The sequence below is a fragment of the Pristis pectinata genome, chromosome 1 (genome assembly GCF_009764475.1).
Source record: "Pristis pectinata isolate sPriPec2 chromosome 1, sPriPec2.1.pri, whole genome shotgun sequence".
NCBI classification, from domain to species: domain Eukaryota; kingdom Metazoa; phylum Chordata; class Chondrichthyes; order Rhinopristiformes; family Pristidae; genus Pristis; species Pristis pectinata.
Genome location: NC_067405.1, coordinates 957,681 through 976,099, shown reverse-complemented (window position 1 = coordinate 976,099; position 18,419 = coordinate 957,681). Strand labels below are relative to the sequence as shown.

The window sequence follows — 18,419 nt, the reverse complement described above, 5'->3', positions numbered from 1 at the left end:
AAGGAACGAATGGCAAGTGCGAGGCTTTTAAGAGAGTGACAGCAAGGTTAAGGAAAATGCAAGAGATTCTACAGCTATATTAAGAGTAAAAGGGAGGCCAGGGAGAGAGTAGGTCCCCTTACAGATCAGCAGGGCCGCCCATGTCTTGTCCAACAGGAGATGGAGGGGATTTTTAACCGATATTTCTCCTCTGTGTTTACTGAGGAGAAAATCATGGCTGCTCAAGAGACAAGGGAAACAACTGGAGATGTTTTGGAGAACATTCATATTACCAGGGAGGAGGTATTTGCAGCCTTACGGTGCATAATGTGTACAAATCCCCAGAGCCTGACCGAGTGCATCCTCGGACTTTGTGGGAGGCTGGAGAAGAAATTGCGGAGGCCCTTGTGGAGATTGTTGCTTCATCGTTAGCCACTGGTGAAGGTGGCTAATGTTGTTCTGTTGTTTAAGGAGGGTAGCAAGGACAAGCCAGGGAACTACAGGCCGGTCAGCCTGACCTCAGTTGTAGGGAAGTTACTGGAGGGAATTCTGAGGGACAGGATCTGCCAGCATTTGGATAGACAGAATCTGATTAGGAGTCAGCAGGGCTTTGTGTAGGGAAGTCGTGTTTGGCAAATCTTTTCGTTTTTTGAAGAGGTAACCAAAGGGGTAGGTGAGGGTGGGGCATTGGATGTTGCCTGTTTGGACTTCAGCAAGGCCTTTGACAAGGTCCCGCGTGGTGGACTGGTCTGGAAGGTTAGGTCCCACGGAATCCAGGGAGAGCCAGTGAGGTGGATTCAAAATTGGCTCGGAGGTAGGAAGCAGAGGCTGGAGGTTGAAGGTTGTTTCTCGGAATGGAGGCCAGTGACTAGTGGTGTGCCGCAGGGGTTGTTGTTGGGACCCTTGTTATTTGTATCAATGATTTGGATGTGAATGCACAAGGCTTGATCAGTAAGTTTGTGGATGACATGAAATGAGGAGGCGTTGTTGGTGGTGAAGAAGGTTATCGTAGGTTACAGGGGGATCTGGATCCGTTTGGGAAGTGGGTCGAGGATTGGCAAATGGATTTCAATACAGAGACGTGTGAAGTGAAAATCTTCGGAGGCTTCGTGGGTTTCACTTTGGAGGACTTCGGAGCAGATAAGTTTTTCTTTTTTATCATTTTTATTAGGGTATTAATTATAAGGGTTAGTTTTTAATAGGGTTGTAATTACTAGGGTTAGATTTTTTATAAGGTACTTTTATAAATCTTTTAAAAGTTTTAAGCAGTAGAGTGGGGACTGGACTGCGCAGGCGCAGCGTGGGCAGTTTAAAAAGCAAACAGACTATCCAGCGGGCAGCGTCGGAGCAGGCAGCGGAGTGAGAGGGAGCAGAGTGTTCTGGGCTTTGGCTCAAGGTGCTTCGGCGTAAAGGGGCGAGGAAAGGGAGGTGACTTGAGTTAAGGAAGGAGTATGAGTGCGGTTTCCTGTACTCAGTGTCAGATGTGGGAGTTCCCGGAGTCTCCCTGCCTCCGGGAAGGCTACGTCTGCGCCCGGTGTGTGAGCTGCAGCTCCTGAGGGACCGTGTTAGGGAACTGGAGATGCAGCTCGATGACCTTCGTCTGGTCAGGGAGAGTGAGGAGGTGATAGAGAGGAGCTATAGGCAGGTGGTCACACCAGGACCATCAGAATCAGGCAATTGGGTCACAGTCAGGAGGGGGAAGGGGAAGGGGAAGAGTCAGGTACTAGCGAGTACCCCTGTGGCTGTACCCCTTGACAATAAGTACTCCCGTTTGAGTACTGTTGGGGGAGACAGCCTACCTGGGGGAAGCAACAGTGGCAGTGTCTCTGGCACAGAGCCCGGCCCTGTGGCTCAGATGGGTAGGGAAGGAGAGAGGAGGGCAGTAGTGATAGGGGACTCTATAATTAGGTGGGCAGACAAGCGATTCTGTGGACGCAGGAAAGAAACTCAGAAGGTAGATTGCCTCCCAGGTGCCAGGGTCCGGGATGTTTTGGATCGCGTCCAAGATATCCTGAAGGGGGAGGGAGAACAGCCAGAGGTCGTGGTACATATTGGTACCAACAACATAGGTAGGGAAAGGAATGAGGTCCTGAAAAGAGACTATAGAGAATTAGGAAGGAAGTTGAGAAGCAGGACCTCAAAGGTAGTAATTTCTGGACCACTGCCTGTGCTAAGCGACAGTGGGTATAGGAACAGAATGAGGTGGAGGTTAAGTGCGTGGTTGAGGGATTGGAGTAAGGAGCAGGGATTCAGTTTTCTGGATCACTGGGGCCTCTTTTGGGGCAGGTATGACCTGTTCAAAGAGGACAGGTTGCACTTGAATCCCAAGGGGACCAACATACTGACGGGGAGGTTTGCTAAGGCTACTGGGGCGAGTTTAAACTAGAATTGTTGGGGGGTGGGATCCGAACTAGAGAGACTGGGGAAGAGGTGTTTGGCTCTCAAATAGAGGAAGCTGGGAGTAAGTACCATAGGCAGGTGATAAAGAAGGGACGTGTTCAGACAGGCTTGAGATGTGTCTATTTTAACGCAAGGAGTGTTGTGAACAAGGCGGATGAGCTTAGAGCTTGGATCGATACTTGGAGCTATGATGTGGTGGCCATTACGGAGACTTGGATGGCTCCAGGGCAGGAATGGTTGATTCAAGTGCCGGGTTTTAGATGTTTCAGGAAGGACAGGGAGGGAGGCAAGAGAGGTGGGGGAGCGGCACTGTTGATCAGAGAGAGTGTCACGGCTGCAGAAAAGGTGGACGTCATGGAGGGATTGCCTACGGAGTCTCTGTGGGTGGAGGTTAGGAACAGGAAGGGGTCGATAACTGTGCTGGGTGTTTTTTATAGGCCGCCCAATAGTGACAGGGTTATTGAGGATCAGATAGGGAAGCAGATCCTAGAAAGGTGTGAGAATAACAGAGTTGTTGTGATGGGGGATTTTAATTTCCCAAACATCGACTGGCATCTCCAGACAATGAGGGGTTTAGATGGGGTGGCGTTTGTTAGGTGTGTTCAGGAAGGGTTCTTGACACAGTATGTAGATAGACCTACAAGAGGAGAGGCTGTGCTTGATTTGATATTGGGAAATGAACCTGGTCAGGTGTCAGATCTCTCAGTGGGTGAACATTCTGGTGATAGTGATCATAATTCTATTTCCTTTAAGTTAGCACTGGAGAGGCATAGGAACAGACAGACTAGAAAGGTGTTGGAGTAAAGGGAATTATGAGGCTCTCAGGCAGGAAATTGGAAGATTAAATTGGGAACAGATGTTCTCAGGGAAAAGTACGGAAGAAATGTGGCAAATATTCAGGGGATATTTGTGCGGAGCTCTGCATAGGCATGTTCCAATGAGACAGGAGTCACGAGAGGATACAGGAACCGTGGTGTACAAAGGCTATAATAAATCTAGTCAAAAGGAAAAGAAAAGCTTACAAAAGGTACAGAGAGCTAGGTAATGTTAGAGATCTGGAAGAGTACAAGGCTAAAAGGAAGGAGCTTAAGAAAGAGATTAGGAGAGCCAGAAGGGGACATGAGAAGGCCTTGGCGGGCAGGATTAAGGAAAACTCCAAGGCATTCTACAAGTATGTGAAGAGTAAGAGGATAAGATGCGAAAGAATAGGGCCTATCAAGTGCAGCAGTGGGAAAGTGTGTATGGATCTGGAAGAAATAGCGGAGGTACTTAATGAATACTTTACATCAGTATTCACTACGGAAAAGATCTGGGGGATTGTAGTGGGGACTTGCAGCAGGCTGAAAAGCTTGAGCATGTAGATATTAGGAAAGAGGTGGTGCTGAAACTTTTGGAAAGCATCAAGTTAGATAAGTCACCGGGACCGGATGAGATGTACCCCAGGCTGCTGTGGGAGGCGAGGGAGGAGATTGCGGAGCCTCTGACGATGATCTTTGCATCGTCAATGGAGACAGGAGAGGTTCCAGAAGATTGGAGGGTTGTGGATGTTGTTCCCTTATTCAAGAAAGGGAGTAGGGATAGCCCAGGAAATTATAGACCGGTGAGTCTCACCTCAGTGGTTGGTAAGCTGATGGAGAAAATCCTGAGAGGCAGGATTTATGAAGATTTGGAGAGGTATAATATGATTAGGAACAATCAGCATGGCTTTGTCAAGGGCAGGTCCTGCCTTACGAGCCCGATTGAATTTTTTCAGGGTGTGACTCAACACATCGATGAAGGGAGAGCAGTAGATGTAGTGTATATGGATTTCAGCAAGGCATTTGATAAGGTACCCCATGCAAGGCTTATGGAGAAGGTGAAGAGACATGGGATCCAAGGGGACATTGCAATGTGGATCCAGAACTGGCTGGCCCACAGAAGGCAAAGAGTGGTTGTTGAAGGGTCATATTCTGAGTGGAGGTCAGTGACCAGTGGTGTACCTCAGGGGTCTGTACTGGGACCCTTACTCTTTGTGATTTTTATAAATGACCTGGATGAGGAAGTGGAGGAGTGGGTTAGTAAGTTTGCGGATGACACTAAGGTTGGCGGTGTTCTGGATAGTTTGGAGGGCTGTCAGAGGTTACAGAGGGACATAGATATGATGCAAAGTTGGGCTGAGAAGTGGCAGATGCAGTTCAACCCAGATAAGTGTGAAGTGGTTCATTTCAGTAGGTCAAATATGTTGGTGGAATATAGTATTAATGGTAGGATTCTTGGCATCGTGGAGGATCAGAGGGATCTTGGGATCCGAGTCCATAGGACGCTCAAAGCGGCTGCACAGGTTGACTCTGTGGTTAAGAAGGCATATGGTGTATTGTCCTTCATCAATCGGGGAATTGAATTTAGGAGCTGAGAGATATTGCTGCAGCTATATAGGTCCCTGGTCAGACCCCACTTGGAGTATTGTGCTCAGTTCTGGTCACCTCACTACAGGAAAGATGTGGAAGCCATAGAGAGGGTGTAGAGGAGACTTACAAGGATGCTGCCTGGATTGCAGAGCATGCCTTATGAAAGCAGGCTGAGGGAACTCGGCCTTTTCTCCTTGGAGAGACGGAGGATGAGGGGGGACCTGATAGAGGTGTATGAGATGATGAGAGGTATTGATCGGGTAGATAGTCAGAGGCTTTTCCCCAGGGCTGAATTGGTGGCCACAAGAGGACACAGGTTTAAGGTGCTGGGGAGTAGATATAGGGGAGATGTCAGGGGTAAGTTTTTTACTCAAAGAGTGGTGAGTGTGTGGAATGGGCTGCTGGTAACGGTGGTGGAGGCGGATACGATAGGGTCTTTCAAGAGACTGTTGGATAGGTACATGGAGTTGAATAAAATAGAGGGCTATGGGTAAGCCTAGTAATTTCTAGGGTAGGGACATGTTAGGCACAGCTTTGTGGGCCGAAGGGCCTGAATTGTGCTGTAGGTTTTCTATGTTTCTATGTGATGCATTCTGGAAAGTCAAAACAGCGAGGGACTTGTACTGTGAATGGTGGGGCACTAGGGAGTGTAATGGAACAGAGGGACCTGGGAGTACAAGTGCATAGTTCACTGAAAGCAGCATCACAGGTAGACAGGGTGGTGAAAAAGACGTTTAGTACACTGGCCTTCTTCAGTCAGGGCAGTGAGTACAGGAGTTGGGACACTACGTTGCAGTTGTTTAAGTCATTGGTGAGGCCGCACTTGGAGCACTGGGTACAGTTTTAGTCGCCCTGTTATAGGACAGAGGTGGTTAAACTGGACAGAGTGCAGAGAAGATTTACGAGGATGTTGCCAGGACTCGAGGGCCTGAGTTATAGGGAGAGGTTGGCCAAGCTGGGTCTTTATTCCTTGGAACATAGGAGAATGAGGGGCGGCCTTGTAGAAATGTTTAAAATCATGAGAGGCAGAGATAAGGTGGACGGTAACAGTCTTTTCCCCAGGGTGGGGGAGTCCAAAACTAGGGGGGCATAGGTTTAGGGTGAGAGGGGCAAGACTTAAAAGGGACCTGAGGGGCAGAGGGTGGTGAGTGTATGGAACGAGCTGCCAGAGGAAGTGGGTGAAGCAGGTACAACAGGATCATTTGAGAAGCACTTGGATCGGTACATGGAGGGGCAGGGCTTGGAGGGATATGGGCCGAACGCAGGAAATTGGGACTAGCTGGGTGGTCCCCGTGGTCGGCACGGACTGGTTGGGCCCAAGGGCCTGTATCCATGCTGTATTGCTCTGTTAATTTAATGGGCAAAATACCCCCACAACGGGGAAACATCCATCCAGTGGGGAACGTACCCCAATGACGGGAAAGCATCATTATCACAGGACAAACACCCTGCACCACTCATCCACATGGTCACAGCCTTAACCCCCCCGCTCCTCCCCCAACCCCCCGCCCCTCCCTCAGCCTTACTCCCCTGCCCCTCCTCCTACCCCTCCTGCCCATTCCTCACTTACCCCTCCTGCCCCTCCCCCAGCCTTACCCCCCACCCCACCCCCAGCCTTACCACTCCTGCCCCTCCCCGACCTTGCCCCTCTCCCTGGCACCCCTCAACACCTCACCCCCCACCCCTCACCCCAGCCTCACCTGCACCCCCCACCCCTCAACCCCGCCCCTCACCCCTGCCTCACCCCCAACCCCAACCCTTCACCCCCACCTCACCCCCCCACCCCTCAACCCCACCCCTCAGCCTTCCCCTGAGCACACGGTGGGCAGTGCCAGACCCCTCTCACCTGGCATGTGCACCATCCGACACTTGCACTCCCTCAGCACTGCCTGTTTCTCACAGTTGATGCGACAGGCGGCCAAGCTGTAGTTGTCGTACCCAGGCACCAGGCTGCCCTGCAATTCTGACCGGCAGGTACCCCACGGCTGGGGTAAGTAGGTCAGCTGGCGGAGAGAGACAGTAACTGAGCAGTGGGTTACAGGAACCTGGGGAGATCTTCACGTGGAGAACAACATGGAACAGCCAAACCCACCCTGGACAGGGACAGCACAGGGCAGACACAGCTCCCTCCGCACCGTCCCCTCACACACTCCCGGGGGCAGACACAGCTCCCTCCGCACCGTCCCCTCACACACTCCCGGGGGCAGACACAGCTCCCTCCGCACCGTCCCCTCACACACTCCCGGGGTCAGACACAGATCCCTCCGCACCGTCCCCTCACACACTCCCGGGGTCAGACACAGCTCCCTCCGCACCGTCCCCTCACACACTCCCGGGGTCAGACACAGAGTGAAGCTCCCTCCACACCATCCCCTCACACACTCCCGGGGTCAGACACAGAGTGAAGCTCCCCCCACACCATCCCCTCACACACTCCCGGGATCAGACACAGGGTGAAGCTCCCTCCACACCGTCCCCTCACACACTCCCGGGGTCAGACACAGATCCCTCCGCACCGTCCCATCACACATTCCCGGGGCATGGGTTAGACAAAGAGTAAAGTTCCATCTACACACCACATCGAGATGTTCCCTGTATGGGCTGCTCCTGTACACTCTCCACTTCCTCACCCTTGTCTGCCGTCTGGACACACCGTGGGGGTCCACCTGTCATCCGGCAGTGAGGGGGTCCCTAGTGGAGGTCTCTCCACATGGGAGTTCCTCCCTTTTTACATAGGGAACTTGGGGGGGAGAGTATTACACAGGGCGGTACCGAGCAACAGGTCTTTAAGTTGGTTCACGGACTCCCAGGTCACCTGTCACTTCTTTGGCCTGGAGGAGTCTGTGTTCCACGTCCATGCGGAGGGTGAGGGGTTGCAGCCCCTGCTTCAGTGTTTGAAGGGGCTGCTCCTCAGGTTCTGCTCACACTTCAGCCCCACGCTCCTGATCTTTGGTCAGCCGGTGCGGAGGGGGTGGGTTGGTCGGGGGAACCTCCTGGTCGGTCTGTTCCTGGGCCTGGCCAAGGTGGTCGTTCACGGGACCAGGCAGCGGGCATCGAGGGTTCTGCCCGAGCCGACTGCCTGCCACTCTTCCAGGGATATATCCGTGTCCCGGTGTCCCTGGAGAGGGAACAAGCGGTGTCCACTGGAGGCCTTCTGGGACCAGTGGGCACCACAGGGGTTGGAGTGTGTCCTGGACCACATTTAGATTTAAACTTTGATGCTGCTTTTAAAAAAGATGTTGGAAAACCAGTGGTCCCAGAAGGAGCAGAGTGTGAGGTCTCAAAGAGTGAGGATTGGGCACGTTTGGACAGAGTGACTCTGTGGGACACACTGCGGCTGACAGGGACAGGTGATGACATGACTCACCCGCTGCTCCTGACACGACACAAAGGTTTGGAAGCCTGGCGGGACTCCGAAGCCTAGCTGGTGGATGTACGGAGGCTCGTGCTGACCATGGATCTGAACACGGATCCCTGCCTCGAACGATGTCTCGTCTGAGAGTGAAAAATCAAATCGTATTTGGTGTCGCAATGAGATCACCTCTGGGGGTCAGTCCGACACACACTGACCCTCACTGGGGGATGGTCCCACACACACTGACCCTCACTGGGGGACGGGTCCCACACACACTGACCCTCACTGGGGGACAGTCCCACACACACTGACCCTCACTGGGGGACGTGTCCCAACCCAATTTTGGATGAGGCGCTTAAGGAGTATAAGAAATTCAAGAGAACACTTGAGCTAAGTCAGGAGAGCAAAAAGAGGACATGAGGTTACTGTGGCAGACAGGGTGAAAGAGAATCCCAAGGGTTTCTATAGCTATATTAAGAGCAAAAGGGTAGCAAGGGACAAAATTGGTCCTCTTGAAGATCAGCGTGGATATCTCTGCATGGAGCCAAGAGAGATGGGGGAGATCGTAAATGAATTTTTTTGCATCTGTATTTACTCGGGAGACAGACACAGAGACAATAGAACTGAGGCAAAAGAGTAGTGAGGTGATGGACCGTATCCGGATTATGGAAGAGGAGGCGCTGGCTGTCTTGAGGTGAATGAAAGTGGATAAATCCCCAGGGCCTGACAAGGTGTCCCCTTGGACCTTGTGGGAGGCTAGTTCAGAAATTGCAGGGGTCCTGGCAGAGGTATTTAGAATGTCCTTGGCCTCGGGTGAGGTACCGGAGGACTGGAGGATAGCTAATGTTGTTCTTTATCATCTATATTCATGATTTAGATGAGAATGTGGTAAACTGGATCAACAGATTTGCGGATGACACCAAGATTGGGAGCGTAGTGGACAGTGAGGAAGGTTATCAAAGCTTGCAGCGTGATCTGGACCAGCTGGGAAAATGGGCTGAAAAATGGCAGATGGAATTTAATGCAGACACGTGTGAGGTGATTGACCTTCATAAATCAGGGCATTGAGTACAGGAGTTGGGATGTCATGTTGAAGTTGTATTTGATGTTGGTGAGGCCAAACTTAGAGTATTGTGTGCAGTTCTGGTCACCTACCTACAGAAAAGATATCAATGAGCTTGAAAGAGTGCAGAGAAAATTTACACCAATGTTGCCAGGACCTGAGAGCCTGAGTTACAGGGAAAGGTTGAATAGGTTCGGACTTTATTCCCTGGAGCACAGGAGAATGTGGGGAGATCTTATAGAGGTATACAAAATTATGAGGGGCATAGATAGGGTGAATGCATGCAGGCTTTTTCCCCTCAGGTTGGGTGAGACTAGAACTAGAGGTCATAGGTTTAGGGTGAAAGGTGAAATATTTAAGGGGAATCTGAGGGGGAACTTCTTCACTCAGAGGGTGGTGCGAGTGTGGAACGAGCTGTCAGCAGAAGTGGTGGCTGTGGGTTCAATTGTAACATTGAAGAGAAGTTTGGATAGGTACATGGACGGGAGGGGTTTGGAGGGATATGGTCTGGGTGCAGGTAGATGGGACTAGGCAGAAGATCAGGTCGGCATGGACTAAATGGGTTGAAGGGCCTGTTTCTGTGCTGTAGTACTCTATGACTTAATGGATTCAGTTTACCAACTTGCCCTGGATCCCATGATGGGACCTTGACAAAGGCCTCACTGAAGTCCATGTGATGTAAACCACATTTACTGCCCTGCCCTCATCAACGCCTTTGCAATCTCCTGAAAAAAATCTATCAGATTGGTCAGACAGGATCTGCCGTTCACAAAGCCATGCTGGCTGTCTCTGATCAGTCCCTGCCTTTCCAAGTGATCATTAATCCTGTGTCTCAGAACTTTCTCCAGTACCTTCCCTGCCACTGACGTGATGCTCACAGGTCTGTAATCACCAGGCTCTTCCCTGCTGCCCTTATTGAAAAGGGGTTCTTGTTTGCTGCTCTCCAGTCATCTGGTACCTCCATGTCCGGGGAGGATTTAAAAATCTCAGCCAGAACCCCTGCAATCTCTTCCCTAGCCTCCAGCTGCAACCTGGGATAAATCCCATCCGGTCCTGGGGATTTATTCACCTTTAATCCCACTAAAGCAGCGAGTATCTCCTCCTTATTCATGGAGACCTGCACTAGACTTTCACCCTCTCCCCCACTGAATCCTCCAACTACAAAGTCTGTTTCTTTAGTGAATCTGATGGAAAAGTATTCGTTTAGGACTTCACCTGTACCTGCTGGCTCCTCACACAGATTGTCCGAGTTGTCCCTAATGGGCCCTACTCTTTCCATGGTTATTCTTTTGCCCCAAGCATAAAATGCCTTCAGATTTACTTAGTCCTGTCTGCTAGTGATTTCTCGTGACCCCTCTTTGCCTTCCTTACTTCCCCTTTAAGTGGCTATCTCCCCTTTTCACAGCCCTCCCCTGAGATTAGTTCCTGATACGTCACACGTTTCCTTTCCTCTGTTCATCCAACCTTCAATATCCCTCGACATCCAGGGTTCCCCATACCTGTCACACCTGGCTTTCACCCTGACAGGAACATGTTGGCCCTGAACTTCCGCTGTTTCCCCTGTGAATGCCTCCCACTGTGCAGATGTAACTTACCTACAAGTAGATGCTCCCAGTCTACCTTTGCCGGTCCCGTCTTATGTCAATGAAATTTGCCTTTCCCCAATTTAAGACCTCTATTCCTGGTCCATCCTTATCCTTTTCAATAACCACCTTGAAACGTATGGAGTTATGGTCACTACAAAATGCTCCCCCACTGACAATCCCTCCTCCTGACCAGCTACGTTCCCCAAGATAAGGTCCAGTAACGTACCTCTCCTCGTTGGTCTATCTACACACTGTGTCAAAAAGGTCTCCTGGACAAACCTCAAGTTCCACCCCTCTGAGCCTTTAAAACTCAGGCGATCGCAGTTAATAGTTGGGAAATTGAAATCCCCCAGTACAATGATCCTATTTATATAACATCTCTCTGATATCTGTTCTACATATTGGTTCCCCTACCTCCTGTTGACGTTGGGAGGTCTGTAATACACCCCAGCAAGATGAACACCCTTTTTGTTTCTGATCTCTACCCATGAGGGCACGTTTGAGGAGCCATCTGGGATATCCTCCCTCCGTACCGACTGCAGTCCCTGACTAACAGTGCAGTACCCCCTCCCCTTTCACACCCCACCCCCCCACCGTCTCACCTGAAAATTCTGCACCATCATTGTGTCTCTGCTCATTAATTTGGACCTGAGCTGCTCAGATCCCATCACCAGATCCCGCTCCACATCAGTGGTTCCCACACAGATGCTCCCCACCAGAAGGTTAACCCTGCGCCCCCCTGGGGCAGGGTGGAATGGGAGTGCGGGCAGTGTCCAGGGGGCAGGTCTCACCTGTCTCCTGCCAGATGGGCAGGTACTCATCCTGCTGAATGTCCAGCATCAGTTCCAGCCCGTTGCCCATGCCACCTTGCTTGCTCTTCCTGCTGTTGGTCTTGTTGGCATTGAAGGTGTAACATTTTCCGTACCTAGTAAACACCTGTGAGCAGAGGGCAAGGGTTGAAGGTTAGAGGTGGGCAGCATGGAGTCACCGCATCTTTGCTGGACAGAGGTGGGCTTTGGTCTGAGCTCACTGTCCCGTGCCCCATTACCTCCCCCTCTCCCCCAACACCCTACTCACTGACATCCACCCCCTCCGATCCAGCAGCATCCTGGAGGCTGATACGTTGGTCAAGTTCAAGAGATTGTTAGATAAGCATATGGAGGAATTTAAGATCGAGGGATATGTGGGAGGAAGGGGTTAGATAGTCTCAGGAGTGGTTTGAAGGGCAGCACAACATGGTGGGCCGAAGGGCCTGTATTGTGCTGTATTGTTCTATTATCAAATTCTCTCCCCCATTTTCAAATCGCTTCACGGTCTGCACCTCTCTCCCTGCATCCTCCCCCAGGCATCGCTCCCCATGATCTCTGTGGATGGGATAAGTTTGGAGGGACATGGGCCAAACGCGGGTAAATGGGATTGGCTTAGGTGGGCACCGGGGTCGGCGTGGACCAGTTAAGCCAGAGGGCCTGTTTCCATCTTGTGTGGCTCTGTCTCAGTGCTCCTCCAATTCCGGCTTCCTGAATCTCTCCGCTGCTGGCGGCCACGCCTTCAACTGCACGGATTGTTCTGGAATTTCTTTCCCGCCTTGCCCCACCCCTCTCTCCCACTTTATGAACCTCTTCCTTAATGGCTGCAAGTCATTTGTCCAAATGGAGTCAGTGCCTGATGACCACTCCTCGAGGATCACCACCTCCTGCCCTGCCCCACCTGAAGCAACACTGAGGGAAGGGCACAAGACGTCCCCTGGGTGGGGACTTCAACGTCCTCCACCAGGAGTGGGTCAGTAAAACCACCACTGACCCAGTGGGTGGTGTCCGGGGGGCCGGAGCTGCCGGACTGGGTCTGCGGCAGGTCGTGAGTGACCATCACCAGGGGTACACCGACTGACCACGTCCTCTACCTGTGGCAGACCACCGCAGGAGGTCCTCGGGGCAGTGTCCTGGGCCCAACCATCAGTGACCCTCCTTCCATCAGAAGGTCAGCGGTGGGGATGGTCACTGATGTCCAATCCATTCCCAGCTCCTCAGCAACGGAAGCAGCCCCTGTCTGCAGGCAGCGAGACCTGGACAACATTCAGACACAGGACAAGTACCAGGCTCGGTAGTGTAGTGGTCAGTGTAACGGTTTACAGCACCAGCGACCCGGGTTCAACTCCTGCCGCTGTCTGTAAGGAGTTTGTACGTTCTCCCCGTGTCTGCGTGGGTTTCCTCCGGGTGGTCCGGTTTCCTCCCACATTCCAAAGACGTACGGGTTAGGAAGTTGTGGGCGTGCTGTGTTGGCGCCGGAAGCGTGGCGACACTTGCGGGCTGCCCCCAGAACACTCTACGCAAAAGATCCATTTCACTGTGTGTTTCGATGTACATGTGACTAATAAAGATCTTATCTTATCTTCACAGGAGAGAGCCTAACCGCCTGTCCTTGGCATTCAGCAGCATTCCCATTGGCCAGATCCAACCGTCAACATCCTGGGGGTTACCCACTGGCCACCAAGCACGTAAATAGCATCATGGAGCCACAGCGCTCTGTGACATCAGTACTGTGGCTCCGGGAGTGGGGTCCGGGTGTGGCTCCGGGAGTGGGGTGGGGTCCGGGAGTGGGTCAGGTTGTGGAGTGGGTCAGGTCTGGGAGTGGGTCGAGGCGGGGAGTGGGTTGGGCTCCGGGAGTGGGTCAGGTCTGGGAGTAGGTTGGGTCGGGGATCCTGCGGTGAGAGACTCCTATGCTGACACCCCAGGGCCTTTCCTCGCATGTCAGGAGTGTGACGGGACACTCCCCACCTCCCTGGGACAGTGTGTCTCCAACAACTCTCAAGAAGCTCAACACCGTACCAGGACAAAGCAGCTGCTTGAATGGCTCCCTACCCACCCCGCCCCCCCCAACACCCCCTCCCTCCCTCCACTACCGGCCCACAGAGGCTGCAGTGTGCACCCCTCAGGGGAACACCATCACCTGCAGGTTCCCCCCCAGGTCACACACCCCTGATTGGGAAATATGTTGTTGGTGGATGTAAATCCTGGAGCCCCCTCCCCAGCAGCAGAGTGGGGGCACCTTCCCCAGGAACATGCCAGTGGCTCCTCAACCTCACCCAGGACCAGGTAGGGATGGGCAATGCCTTGCCATGAATAAGGTGCATTAACTAGTAGAACAAGTATCTTTAGTCATTCCTCATCCTAACACGGGCTGTTTTGTGATGTTAACTCTGCAGGAAGCGGGTGGTCAGTCGGGGGGACTGGATGGGGCCAACCCCGGACCCTCCCACCGGAGTCACTGGGGCCTCCAACTTCTCGCGGAGACCTCGCTGCTCAAGTGTGAAGCCCAGGCAGGGGGCAATGTGCCCCCGGTGTGCGTACCACACGCCGCTGCCCATACACCCGGGACCAGCGGGTCCTGGTGCAGGACATTCCCATGGACAGTGGGCGCCGAGCCCTGGGACAGATCCGTGCCTCCTCCACACCCACTGCAGCCGCTGACCGGACCTCGGTGGCGATTTGCTACCCACCCTCCCCCCCCAGCTGTGTTCATTTTACAAACTGCGGAGACTTTTCCCAACAAGTTCGTCAGCGGTGAGGGTTAAACAGTGAGAACTTCTGGGGCAGGAGGGAGGGTCGGAGAGCAGAGGGCATGGAGTGAGGGGGAACCAGGGAGGGGAGGCAGAGTCTTCCTGCAGCGAGCTGCTGTGATTGGGGACGAGCTGCCTGAGGGGTGGGAGCAGGTCAGTGGGAGGGTTCGGGGAGCTGGGGGACGGTGGAGGGCCGGCGGGGGAGATTGGGGAACGGTGGGGAGGAGACTGGGGAACGTGGGGGGGAGATTGGGGACGTGGTGGGGGATTGGGGAATGGTGGGGGGGAGATTGGGGAATGGTGGGGGGGTGGGGAACTGGGGGGGAGACTGGGGAACTGTGGGGGGTGGGGAACTGGGGGGGAGACTGGGGAACTGTGGGGGGTGGGGAACTGGGGGGGAGACTGGGGAACGGTAGGGGGCATTGGGGAACAGTGGGGGCTGGGGAACAGTGGGGGGAGATTGGGGAACTGGGGGGGATGATTGGAGTCTCTGTCTGTGCCACTGGTAAGGGCATCGTAGTTGGAGAACTTCTCGCCACCCATCTCCCCGCGTGGGCCCAGGTCCCCCTGACCCTTTCCCGTCCACCGTTCCCCAGTCTCCCCCCAACCGTTCCCCACCCCCTGCTGACCTGTCCAAGTGCCCGGTGACCGGTGATCATGTTCCTGCCTCACCCACTCCCTCCGGCAGCTCCTCACACTCCCGACCCTCTGGATGAAGAGTTACCCCTCAGGTCCCTGTTAAACCTCTCCCCTCTCCCCCTAAACCTGTGCCCCCGGGTTCTCCTTCCCCTGCCCGAGGGCACAGACCCTCTGCCCCTCCTGGTTCTGGAGTCTGGGTCCCCGGAGTTGACGACTGGTCCCAGGGAAGGGGGTGTGCGCTGGGCCGGGCTGTCCCTATGGTGATGGATGATCCACCAACAGACACCTCATCAGAGAGCTGATTAAATGGCCCCGGAGACATGCTGCGGGCGATTCATCAGCCGCGGAGATTCATGCCGAGGTCCCGTCACATGAAGACATGAAAAATCAGTGGCCAGCGAATCCACGGAATTAAACCAGACGCAGATGTGGCGGGACGGTGAGGAGACAGGTCGCACCCCCATCCGTCCTGGCTGGGCCTTGCAGGGACTCTGTAACAGCAGCAGGCTGTTCGGCCCATCCAGTCTGTCCCAGAGAGAGGCCACTCGGCTCGTCAACCCTGCTCTGCAGGAACACATCACAGCTCATGAGTAACCTCAACCTGACCCCCCCCCCCCACGCCCTCCCAGCCTCAGTGTGAATGGACGTCAGCCTGAGGCTGTGCCCCAGGGGTGCCCCGGGGTCTGTGTGTGAGTGTGGGTGGGTGTGTGTGGGTGTGTGGGAGGTGTGTGTGTGTGGGGGTGTGTGTGGGTGTGTGGGGTGAGTGTGTGTGGGTGTGTGTGTGTGTGGGGGGGTGTGTGTGTGGGGGTGTGTGTGTGGGTGTGTGGGGTGACAGTGTGTGTGTGTGTGTGTAGGTGTGTGTGGGTGCGTGGGTGTGTGTATGTGGGTGTGTGGGTGTGTGGGTGTGTGTGTGTGTGTGGGTATGTGTGTGGGTGTGGTGTGTGTGGGGTGTGTGGGGGTGTGTGTGGTGGTGTGGGGGGTGGGGTGGGTGTGGGGTGTGTGTGGGGTGTGGGTGTGTGGGTGGTGTGGGGGGGGTGGGTGGGGGTGTGTGTGGGTGGGTGTGTCTGTGTGGGGGGTGTGTGGGTGTGTCTGTGTGGGGGTATGTGGGTGTGTGGGTGTGTGGGTGTGTGTGGGGTGTGTGTGGTGTGTGTGTGTGTGTGTGTATGTGGGTGTGTGGGTGGGTGTGTGGTGGGTGGGGGGTGTGTGTGTGTGTGTGTGGTTGTGTGGGGGTGTGGGTGGGGGTGTGGGGGGTGTGGGTGGGGTGTGTGTGTGTGTGTGGGTGTGTGTGGGGGGTGCCCCGTGTAACTGTGTGTCTGACTGCCCTCTTTCTCCCCTTCCCTTCCCCCCTCACCCCCGTCTCTTCCCCTCCCCTCACCCTCACTCTCCCATCCCCACCCTATCGCTATGGAGGAGCTCCCACACCCTGAGCTGCTTCCCCCGGTGGGGACGGGTCGTCGGTGAGCGGGGAGTGAGCGGACTCCATGCAGAAAATGACCGCCCCAGTGTCCGGCCCCCCACCCCCCCCGCCCACAGTCCGGCTCCCAGCCCCCAGTCTGGCCCCCACTCTGGGCAGTCAGGGATTCATTAACCATGGGCGGTGGGGGGTACAGAGCTGGAGGTGGAGGGGGATGGGGAAGGGAGGAGAGAGAATGAGGAGGGGGAGAGGGGGTGGAGGGAGGGATAGGAAGGGAGGGAGGGAATGAGGGGGTAGGAGAGGGGGAGGGAGAGGGAGAGCAAAGGAGTAACGTGGTGGCAAATGCACCCCCTCCCTCTCTCCCTCCATCACACACCCGCCCTCACACCCCCTCCCTCCCTCACACCCCCTCCCTCCCTCACAAACCATCCCTCCTCCCTCCCTCACACCCTCCCTCACAGATCCTCCCTCCCTCATAAGACTCCCCCTCCCTCACAGACCCTCCCCCTCCATCCCTCCCTGCCTCACACCCCACCCTCCCTCACAGACTCCCCCTCCCTCACCCACCCCCTCCCTTGCAGGAAGAATCCCAGCCCCAGAACGTCAGACACAGGGATTTGCTGGGAGCCGCTCCAGAGGCCGGGAACTTCAGTGTTCCCAGGGTCCTGGTTCCGATGAAATGTTATTGATCTGAGCCATGATTTCAGTCTCGTTCCCACAAATGCTTCGTGTTTCCTGCTTTAATCACAGAAATTTACCCTCCACTTCTCCACAGAATGTAGAGCGAATTCCCTGGGCACACAGCGCTCCCTCAGTACTGCCCCTTTTTTATTATAGAACGTTTATTCACTAAAAGCATTACAAAAGACAACCAGTGTCAATACACTACATCTAATACAGAAAAGAAGAAACTATGCAACGACATACTACGGTAGAGAATGCAAACTAATACTAATGAAACACACACGCGACGCTACACCCATTAACACAACACGCGACACTTCAAATAAGAATCGCGTTTGTACCGTCCACGACACACGCGATCCCCTGAGGGGCCCACAGAGCGCGGAACTCGGCCAGGGTACCCACGGAAACCGCGTGCTCCCTCTCGAAACACACCCGCGCGCGCACATAAGCACGGAAGATGGGCAGGCAGGCAGATCGGCCAGTACCCTCGGCTGCCCGCTGCCGCATCCCGTGGATGGCCAGCTTGGCCAGGCCCAGCAGAAGACCCACCACGGGATCCTCCATGCAGCTCGCCCCGCGCCGCACCGGGTGCCCGTAAACCAACAGCGTCGGGCTGAAGTGCAGCCAGAACTTGAGCAGCAGTCCCCGCAGATACTCGAAGAGGGGCTGCAACCTCTCGCACTCCGCGTACACGTGGTACACCGTCTCCTCCCGGCTGCAGAAGTGACCGGTGGCCGGGGTGTCTGTGAACCAGCTCAAAAAAAGGTTACATGGCACAGTCCGGTGCAACACCCTCCACCCCAGGTCCCCAATGTACAGCAGGAGGACTCTCGCGAAGAGAGACCTCCACCAGGGACCCCCCTCGCAACCCGCCGGCAAGACGGACCGCCACGGCGTGTCCGGCCGGCAGACTAGGGCAAGGAAGTGAAAGGTGTGCAGGAGCAGCCTGTACAAGAACTGCCTCGGCGCCTCGCGGAACGGCACCTTCGGCATGTCTGCCGGGCGGCACAGGTTGTGCTGAGCCACCTCCCGCGAGAGATGCCCGGCCCTGGGCCCGACCAGCAACTCCGGCATGGCGGGCGCCGGCGCGGCTGGGAACCCCCCGGCATCCCCCCCAGTGCCCGCCGCGACTGGAGGGGGAGTGGCCACGCGCTCACCGCACGACACCATGCCCCACACCCGCGTCAGATCCCGGTAGAAACCGGGCAGCCCCCGCAGAGCGGCACGGCCGTCGGCCTCAGTACCATCCCTTTTTTTTGTATAAAACATTTATTAGCTAAAAGCACTACAGAAGACTACAAATACCAAATGTATACGTCCAATACAGAAAGGATCATCTAGTCAACGACAGAA

At 54.6% G+C, this 18,419-nt stretch overlaps 1 protein-coding gene across 1 annotated transcript in view; it reads right to left on the bottom strand.

Annotated features, from left to right (window-relative positions):
- Positions 1-18,419, bottom strand: part of asic4a (acid-sensing (proton-gated) ion channel family member 4a) — an 82,477-nt gene that overhangs the window by 9,038 nt on the left and 55,020 nt on the right. The window contains exons 2-4 of the mRNA XM_052025952.1: positions 11,562-11,706; positions 8,134-8,261; positions 6,613-6,769 (exon numbers count right to left, since the gene is read on the bottom strand). Coding sequence (XP_051881912.1) covers positions 6,613-6,769; positions 8,134-8,261; positions 11,562-11,706 — 430 coding nt within the window. The remainder of the gene's footprint in view (positions 1-6,612; positions 6,770-8,133; positions 8,262-11,561; positions 11,707-18,419) is intronic.